General features: G+C 41.4%; 1 protein-coding gene and 1 pseudogene across 2 annotated transcripts; both read left to right on the forward strand.

Annotated features, from left to right (window-relative positions):
• Positions 1 to 114: 114 nt before the first annotated feature.
• Positions 115 to 9,014, forward strand: LOC102755912 (chromosome unknown open reading frame, human C15orf57). 2 transcript variants are annotated; one of them, XM_006778088.2, is made up of 3 exons: positions 115 to 223; positions 2,429 to 2,684; positions 7,736 to 8,336. In XM_006778088.2, the coding sequence occupies exons 2-3, from the start codon at positions 2,441 to 2,443 to the stop codon at positions 7,894 to 7,896; spliced, it is 405 nt and encodes a 134-aa protein (XP_006778151.1). In that variant the 5' UTR covers positions 115 to 223; positions 2,429 to 2,440; the 3' UTR covers positions 7,897 to 8,336. The 2 variants fall into 2 exon arrangements, with proteins under 2 accessions (XP_006778151.1, XP_006778152.1); XM_006778089.2 differs by having other exon boundaries at positions 139 to 227; positions 7,736 to 9,014.
• LOC102755632 lies at positions 4,321 to 5,594 on the forward strand (annotated as a pseudogene).
• Positions 9,015 to 10,103: the final 1,089 nt, after the last annotated feature.

A 10,103-nucleotide genomic window follows, 5' to 3' on the forward strand; every position in this document is an offset into this window, starting at 1 on the left:
GCCGTTTCCCGGCAACAGGCTCGCCCCTCCTCCCCCCGCTTCCTTGCACTCAGCTCCTCACTTCCTTATCCACGCGACCTATCCACGCACAGAACATCGCCAGGTCGGCGGTGGTTGGAGGGTTTCCTGGATCCGTCACTCGGAGACTCCGCCCACCATTTCTTCCGGCTGCCGGGGACGGAGCGGAGCGGAGGGTTTGCGGGCTGCCCGGCAGGCAGTTGCGGTAGGTGGGGCGGGGCGGGGGGCCCAGCATTTTGTATCCGCGGTGCCGGCCCCATCCTGGAACGCCGCAGGGAGGCCTCGGAGCCTGACTCATCCCGCCCAGCCCGTCCTGGAGGCCGGAGTGACGGAGGCCCGTCTGGACACCCAAGTTCCCTGCGCTGTCCGGGACTTCCTAGGAGGGGAGGGGGACCGGGCTCCGGGGCGAGGCAATGTTTGGTGTGGGTGCGTTTGCCAGCGGTTCTCAACCTGTGGGTCGCGACCCCTTTGGCGGTCGAACGATCCTTTCACAGGGGTCGCCTAAGACCATCCTGCATATCAGATATTTACATTATGATTCATAACAGTAGCAATATTACAGTTATGAAGTAGCAAAAAAAATAATTTTATGGTTGGGTCATAACATGAGGAACTGTATTTAAAGGGCCAGAAGGTTGAGAACCACTGCATAAGCCAAGCTTATGCCCCCTAATTCCCAGTTATCTCCTGGCTTCACCATGATCCATCAAGGAAATGATTTGGTCTGTCACCAGGCCATTTGGCTCACCAATCACTGCACCTGGGCTGTTTCCTCACTGGGACAAGACTTGATTTGTTATGAAAGCCTCCAGGACCTACCTCTGCTAGGGCCACTTTCAGTATATTCCCAATCAGGCAGAATGGTATCTGGTAAAACTACGGATTTTGGAGCGGCACCGGTCTGGTTTCCAATCCAGGATTCACCATATATCAGCAATTGCCCTTCTGGTCCTTAGATCCTACAGAGTCTTCATCTGCACAATGATGAAAATGTCTATTAGTGTTTCTATTGAAATAACAAAAGCTCAGCTTCTACCTCTAATGAGCAAATGGGCCTTTGCATATGACAGTGCTCTCTGCGAGACACTTTTCACCAAGCAGCACTTTTGCACTTTTGTTATCCTTGTGCATATGGAACTGTGCAGGACCTTTAGTGCCTTATTGAAAACGGAATTTAAATATATTTTTTTTTATTGATTTTTCACAGAGAGGAAGAGAGAGAGAGATGGGAACATTGATAAGTGCTCTCTGCGAGACACTTTTCACCAAGCAGGACCCTTCAGTCCGCAAGCCGACGCTCCATCCACTGAGCCAAACCGGTTTCGGCGAAAACGGAATTTAATTAGCTGAGGACAGAATTGTTGAATCTGGGAGCTTTTTGGAGAAAAGTGCAAGCTGATTGTCTTCACTGGAAAAGTCATGAAATGTGCACACCACCTGTGGGATGTGTGTGTGTGTGTGTGTTTTAAAACATACAAAAGTAAAATTTGCCATTTTAACCATTTCTAGATATATAGTTCAGTGGCTTTCACATTGTTATGCAACTATCACCACCACCGATCTCTAGAACTTCCCAAACTGGAACTCTGTACCCATTAAACAATAACTTCCATTCCCCCATTCCAAAAACCCCTGGCAACCACTGTTTAGTTTTCTGTCTCTATGAATTTGACTGCACTAGGCACCTTACATAAGTGGCATCATCCAATATTTATCCTTTTGTATCTGGCTTGTAGAAATTCCATTTTTAAATATATTTTATTGATTTTTTTACAGAGAGGAAGGGAGAGAGATAGTTAGAAACATCAAAGAGAGAGAAACATCAATCAGCTGCCTCCTGCACACCCCCCACTGGGGATGTGCCTGCAACCAAGATACATACCCTTGACAGGAATTGAACCTGGGACCCGTCAGTCCGCAGGCTGACATTTATCCAGCTAGGGCAGTGGTCGGCAAACTCACTAGTCAACAAAGCCAAATATCAACAGTACAACGATTGAAATTTATTTTGAGCCAAATTTTTTAAACTTAAACTATATAGGTAGGTACATTGTTACTAACTTAATTAGTGTACTCCTAAGGCTTAGGCAGAGCCACACTCAAGGGGCCAAAGAGCCGCATGTGGCTCGCGAGCCACAGTTTGCCAACCACGGGTAGGACGTAGAAATTCCAGTTTTGAAGACAAACTTCATTGTGAAAACAACTTGAGTGTAGAGCCAAAAGAGGAACCCAATTTCCTTTGTGTCATCTTTTTATCTCTAACACAGAAACCTAATAGAAGACATTTTAAGTTTTGTTAAAGTTCTTAAAAGCCTATTACCTTCCATGGGTAAACATATATCTGAATACTACATACTTACACTGTATCCTTAACGCCAGTCCTTGCTCACTTGAGCTTCTGTTTTTTCAGCTCAGATTCCAAATGAAAATGTTTGAAAGCATTGACTCTACAGCTACAAAATCTGGCCCGGATCTTTGGGCTGAAATCTGTTCCTGTTTGCCAAATCCTGACCAAGCTGATGGTGCCAAAAATGCCTTCTCAGACTCCTTTATGGATTCTTATCCTGCAAGCACAGGCCAGAGAGAAGCCCCGGACTTTGCTACTGAGCCATCTATAAAGCCTTGGGCTCCCTTGCAGGATTCAGAAGTGTATTTAGCATCTTTAGGTAAGTGAGATGGCTTTTTTAAAAAAATCATAAACTGATGGTTTTAAAGATGCTTGTTGAAGTTCCTTTACATTAAACCTGGTTTTCTGTTCTTTTTTAAAATTCTCACCCAAGGATATTTTTTCCATTGATTTTTAGAGAGAGTGGAAGGGAGGGAGAGATCAGGAGAGAAACATTGATATGAGAGACACATCAATTGGTTGCCTCCCACACAGGCTCCAACTGGGCCTGGGGCTCCAACCTGCGACCCAGGTATATGCCCTTGACTGGGAATCCAGTTGAAACCCTTCAGTGCACAGGCGGACAGTCTAACCATTGAGCCACATCAGCCAGGGTGGTTTTCTGTTCTTAAAAAAATTTTTTTTTGTCCTCACCACATGTATCTGTCAGGTGTAAGTAAGTATAGGGGTTGTTTCAGGCTGGTTGTGGGAAGGACCCCATTTTCCTTGTACATAGGGATTAAAATGATCTTTGCAATCTCTTACCTCTGTTATATCTAAATTCTGCTTTATGCCCTAGCTGGTTTGGCTCAGTGGATAGAGCGTTGGCCTGGGGACTGAAGGGTCCCAGATTCAATTCCAGTCAAGGGCACATACCCGGTTGCAGGCTTGATCCCCAGTAGGGGGCATGCAGGAGGCAGCCTATTGATCTCTCATCATCCATGTTTCTCTTTCTCCTCTTCCTTCATCTCTGAAATCAATAAAAAAAAAAATATTAAAAAATATTCTGCTTTATTTCTTGCCTACTATTGGTGGCTCATATATTCAAATAACTCAAAAATATCAAATCTTATGCTATCCTAAAAGAAAAGGTCATGGCCTAGAGCTACATGTGGATTTATGATGCTACAGTTTGAAAAACTGTTATAGTAGATAGATTGATTGTTGGAATGGGAGCATATTGACATAAAATTCATTCTGCCTCTTGTTAGCTATTTTATTTTTTTAATATTTCCTCAACATATCTTCACAGTCCTGTCTTATGGCCTTAAGTGTAAGTATTTAGAAAGACTAAATATACAAGAAAGAGATTCAGATTGTTCCAGGCTAGGGGAAAGATAAATATCAGTCGAGGGCAGCCATTTCCATGCTTTAAAATTGTAGTATATTCTTTTTTTAAAAAATATATTTTATTATTGATTTTTCACAGAGAGGAAGGGAGAGGGATAGAGAGTTAGAAACATCGATGAGAGAGAAACATCAATCAGCTGCCTCCTGCACACCTCCTACTGGGGATGTGCCCACAACCAAGGTACATGCCCTTGACTAGAATCGAACCTGGGACCTTTCAGTCCACAGGCCGACACTCTATCCACTGAGCCAAACCAGTTAGGGCAAATTGTAGTATATTCTTATTATTAAACATTCATGAGACCCATCTCCATGTCACAAAACCAAACGTAGGAATAATTGTTTAAGGAAGGAAAGGCAATTCAGGAAGAAGAAGCTTTTAAGAAAGGATAGAAAGAAGAGTCAAGTAGAGTTTACATAATTGCTGAGAAATATCTTGGAAAAACAAAAGGAATTTTGATAACTGTGTACTGGAGGAAAAGATAGGAGAAAAGCAGGTGGAATGATGGATGATGAGAAAGATGAGGGTGTAATGTGAGATTCTCAGGAAGCCACCAAAGAGGCTATGACCATGACTGAGGAGGTTGGCAGTTCTGTTTTGTGGTAGTCAGAACATCTGTTTAATGATGATAAGAAGAAGAAGCAACATTCTGAGAAAACTAAAAAACCAGATCCTTTGGCTTGTTGGTCACTGTGCCCAAGGGTTATAAGAAACTTTCCTGGGTTACAGACATGGTGGCTGTTAGGATGGGAAAGCTGACAACTCTACCTGCAAGTCTGATGTTTGCATTTATATGTGTGCATGCATCCAGAGAAGAGGAATCCAAAAAGGAGCTAGTGAAAGCACCTCTCCAGTCTAAACATGTTGCAGAGCAGCCTGGTAATTTACAAGTGGGCTTTGGCTCCGTCCACACTGCAGCTGGTCCTTATATTGGCTGGTGCAAGGGTTTTTATGTCCTTGTGGAAAATGGGATAATGGATACTGTACAATTTGGAAAAGAGGCATATGTTTATCTTGAAGAATCCACCATGGAATTTTCTTCTGAAAACTGGACTAATTAGTTTCAGGATTGGCAGGCTTGGTTTCAGCTAGAAAAGGTTCTAGATTTAAGAAAATTGGTTTTCCACTGGGACGGACCACTTTAGGAGCAACTGTTTATTATCAGTTCAGTCCGTAACAATTGCACAGGTAACTAGAAAAAAGGCATATGGTACAAGCCAGAAAATTTGTGAAGCAGGTAAATTATTATGGAAAACAAACAAACAAAAACACCAAAAAAGAATCACTTCCTGAACCTAAAGAAAAAACAAAGCTAGGAAGCTCTACTGAAATAGAAATACCTGCAAAAACAACTCACGACTTGAAACATTCCGTTTCTTTGCCAACAGAACTCAGCTCTGAAACAAAGACCAAATCAGAATTCACCTCAGGTGCTACACAGTTCATGCCTGACATGGATCATGGGTCACAAGCAGTCCCCGCTAGAAGGTGTAGATATGTACAGCAGTAGAAGCTGAACTAGTCTAATAGAGAACTACAGATGTGTGAAGTTCCAAATAATGACAAAAAAGATCATGTAATAAGTAACTGTGACACATAGAGTACAACTTAAAGCAAGTTTATCCTTTAGATCTTCTAATGGATAGTTTGGCCAGTCACATAAATGTTTAAAACACACACAGCAAATATAATTCAAATACTATTAAATGATTAGTGAAGAGGCAGTAGTATTAGGATGCATTTGATGATTTTCAAGGGTGTTTATAAAAACAAGAAAAAATAGAGTGTATATGTGAACATTTATGAGACTAAAATTTGAAGAAACATGTATGTGTATATATAAATACTTATACACAGGTATATGTGCTTTAGCTTTTTGTAATTAATGTCAGCTAAATTAGAATGGTGTATGGAAGGATGTGTTTTATTTCCCAGAGCTGGAATAAAATATCCATATTTTATGACAAAATAAAAGAAGCTTTCATGGGGTTCAGTGATAATTTTGATTGGTTCAGAAAGTTAAAATTCCCTTGATATTTTCTAAAATCAGATAAGATGATGATTAAAATTTCCTTCTCTGAGGAAAATAAGAACCATTTCTGGCTCCTATGGCAGAGTTTGGGAGACAATGGCAGGCAGATTTGGAGTATGTAATGGCACCTGCTTCTGCCTGCCCAACTTAGGTCACACCTGATCATGGACTCAGCACTCTCAGAGAGGGGAAGACCTGCTGAGTGATTCCTTCCACGACCCGCGTGGAGTAGGGTTCGGTATCTGAAAGAAGAGCCGCACAACAAATGAAAGAAAGAGACACAAATTCACTGTTCTGACCTTTACTAGAACTTCAAAGGTTACTAGCCTTTTTTGGGGGGTCTCTGTCCAAACCCAGCTAGTAAAGACAATGAATGGACTCCAGCAAAGACCTTTTCCAGCCCAAAAGAGCACCTTCCACCTTGACAGCCAAGGACAGACAGTATAAAGATTGTTTTTTTGTTTTGCACACCACCTACTGGGGATGTGCCCACAACCAAGGTACATACCCTTGACTAGAATCGAACCTGGGACCTTTCGGTCCGCAGGCCGACGCTCTATCCACTGAGCCAAACCAGTTAGGGCTATAAAGACTGTTTTTATTGCCACATAAACTATATCAAAGATAATTCACTAAGATCACCAATTAAACCTTAGTCAGTTCAACATGAGATGTACATAATTCTTTTCATATCCTCAAGGAGAAAAAAATTCCTCAAATATTTTACAGGTGTTCTGCATGGGTGAGCGCTTGGAGGTAACTTGCATCAACAGAAGGTACTTATTGTTTTAATCAGTGGATGCTAGCTAATGTGGCTTATCTATAATAATAAAAGGATAATATGCTAATTAGAAGGACGTCGTCCTGGATGTCCTTCCTGAGGAAGCCAGGGCCGGAGGGAAGCCAGCTCAGGTTCTGGGTGCCTGCCTATGGCCGGAGGAGGGAAGCCTGCGTCCCAGGTGCCGGAGAGAAGCCGGTGCCGGCAGCCGGGGGAAGGAAGGCCTATTCTTGCATGAATTTTCGTGCACTGGGCCTCTAGTTTAGAAATGAAAACAGGATTGTAAATCATAAAGTTTCCATTGGTTCTGGGCTCGATGTTCACCATCCCCAAAAGCTATCATTTACCCATTTATTATAGTTGAAGGCAAGACTAAACAAAGGCAGAAGGTACATGGTGATACCCTCTCTTGTATTCTTCAAAGGGGGATATCAATTCTCAACAGTTACACTTAAAATGCAAGTAAGAGTAATTAAACATCTATCATCAGGAAGCCATATGGACCACTCTCAAAGAGATTACAAGATGTTTGTTTTTATTAGGCTCCAACATCCAGGCCCGAAGTTGAGCAACTTTAAAAAATGTTGGGAGATTCCTTCTCTTTAATCAAGAATTTAATCACACATAGAAATCTTACAAGTCTCTTATTGAGTTCTTATCAAGTCAATTTTAATGTCTAATGAACCGTTGGATCTCTCATCATTTTCTCTAAGTCTTTCTCATGAGGTTTGGCAACCACTTTATGTCACTGTAACAAAAAGAAAAACCATTTACTCCTCAGAGAGACTGTTTTCAAGGAGTTAAAAAAAGATGATAGTATACACGTGTCAAGCCAGGGAAAACAAGCATTCCTTAGAGAGATACCTGCTGGGCTTCTGTGACTTCAAAGAAAACATGCCATCAATTTATTATGAGAACGTATGGCTTTTCCCTTTTCTGGGGTTAAACATTTATTTGGTGCAATGTAGAGTGAAAACACTGTGCAGGAAAAGGAAAATTGTACATTTCTCTTTAGCTGCCCTCCTTAAAAAATTAGGGTTTTTTTTTTTTTTTGTAGGGAGTGTGGATGTACTCATCAGTCAGAGAATTTTTGAAATTGGCATTTGCAATTAAAATTTAGTTTCATTTCATATCACCTTCCTTGTTAAGCTCCATTTCTTCTCTCTTTAGAGAATAAACTGAGAAGAATCAAAGGTTTAAATCAGGAAGTGACTTCTAAGGACATGCTTCGAACCCTGGCCCAAGCCAAGAAGGAATGCTGGGATCGGTTCCTCCAGGAAAAGTTAGCGTCAGAGTTCTTCGTGGATGGACTTGATTCTGATGAGAGGTAATTGATTCCCAGGCCAGTTCTAGGTGACAGTCTGTTTTACTGTGGGCATTTCTTTTTCTCTAAAGAATTCAGGGAGAGTGACATCTGAGTTGAGATATTAGTTGGTATCAACATCAGCGTTTCTGAGTTAAAATCATCCTTTGTCAATTTGCTCTATTTCCTCTTAGTACAGCAGCAGATTTTTGAGAAAGGGTATTTTTGCCAAAAGGCAAATACTCCAGCCACATCTTGATCACAGATTGGATGTAGTTGAGGATAAACCATTGCCCCTTTTTTAAAAAAATTTTTTTTTATCCTCACCCTAGGATATGTTTTTTATTGATTCTCAGAGAGAGAGGAAGGAAGAGAGAGAGAGAGAAACAATCAGTTGCCTCCCATACATACCCCAACTAGGAATTAAACCCTCACCCTAGGTATGTGCCCTGATCTGAAATCAAACCCGCAACCTTTTTGGTGTAGAGGATGATACTCCAACCAACTGAGCCACCTGGCCAGGGCCATTGTCTGCATTTTTAAGTGCATGTACATAAAGCACTTGAGAAAGTAGTAATCAGTCAACAACTGGAACTATGTCTTCTTACCTCCGAATCTCTGTTGCCTTACAGAGTTTCTGTCATTTTGTAGCCTCTCAAATGTGTGTAGACTAAATGAATGATTTCCTTAAGCATCTACTGAGTGAAGGCACTGTGCCTGGTGTCCTGGTGGAGGGGAGATGTAAGGAAGTTTAACACCCTCTTTTTTTGTCCTTGTAACTAGTTGGGGAGAGATGACACATAGATATAATGATGTACCTAATATGAGGCAGCATGAGAGAAGAGCCAGGTGAGAAGAAGCGACAGGACATGCTTTAGGAGTTGAGAGACCATTGAGCTAGCTCCCTTTGGGCTCTGGTGTTTGTGCCAAGGGAGGAGGCAGGACTTGAACAGTACTTACAGGTGGGCCCGATGCAGAAAGGAGAGAGAGCATTCTGCCACAAGGCAGGGAATGCGTGATACCGGGAAAATGGCTCTGCCACTTAGTGGTGATATGTTCTTTGGTGAGTAAACTGTGTGTGCCTCAGTTCCCTCCTCTGAAGCACAGGAAACCTCATAAGGTTATGGTGAAGGTTTAATGAGTTACTGTGTGTAAAGTTCTTAGAACAGTGCCTGATACATGGTAAGTGCTATGTAAGTGTTAGCTATTATTAATATTATTCTTCCTAACAGAATCTTATTTATTTATTTATTTTTAAAGACTAGTTTATTGATTTTTAGAGAAAGAGGGAGGGAAAGGAAGATAGATAGATAGAGAGAGAGATCTATGTGAAAGAGAGGGAGAGAAGCATCGATGGATGTGAGAGCACGGTATGGATCAGCTGCATCCTGCATGCCCCCTTACTGTGATTGAGCCCACAACTGGTGCATGTGCCCTTGACCAGGAATTGAACCAGCAACCCTTGGTACATGGGACGACGTACAACCAACAGAGCCACACTGGCCAGGGTGCTAACAGAATTTTAAAGTTCAGTAACAACTTATTCAAAATAAGATCAGTGAGGGGAATAACAACCTCAATTTTAACAAAAGGTCTTGAGGGGAATATGACTTAATAAATATACAACGTATCTTTAACATTGATTTTGAGAGTCCCATTGTGTCAGATGAAGATATTGCTGCTGAAATTGTGGGAAATATGTGATAAAACTTCATACATTTTATTTTTTAATTTGCAAAGTAGCTTCACTTACATTATCTTAAATACCAAATCAGCGTTCCCCGAGATGCTTCAGAAATCAGTGTGGCATCTAAGGTCAGGCCAGCTACCTTCTCAGGTTCAGAAAAATAATACAAATTTTGCTCTTTTCTGTATCTAAACGCTCAATCCAATTGAGCTTTAAACTGCCCCAAATACAAAAGACTTGAAAATACACAGATTCCTGACTCACTAATAACTTGATGTTTTCTCTCTCCTTGAATATTTCCTTTCTTTCCAGCTCTAAGAAGAAAAGATAAAACTTTCTCCTGCCTAATTCTCAACTAAGAATTCTTTTTCTTTGAAATCAGATCAGCACCAAGGCTCGTTAACATTTCTGTGTATTTATGAATAGCTAAAATAATGTGGTTTTCCCATCTCTATAGAAATAATTGAGCCTGGCTGGCATGGCTCAGTGGTTGAACATCAACATTTGAACCAGGAGGGCATAGTTCAATTCTTGGACAGGGCACACAT

Source organism: Myotis davidii, unplaced genomic scaffold (genome assembly GCF_000327345.1).
Source record: "Myotis davidii unplaced genomic scaffold, ASM32734v1 scaffold46, whole genome shotgun sequence".
Classification (NCBI taxonomy): Eukaryota; Metazoa; Chordata; class Mammalia; order Chiroptera; family Vespertilionidae; genus Myotis; species Myotis davidii.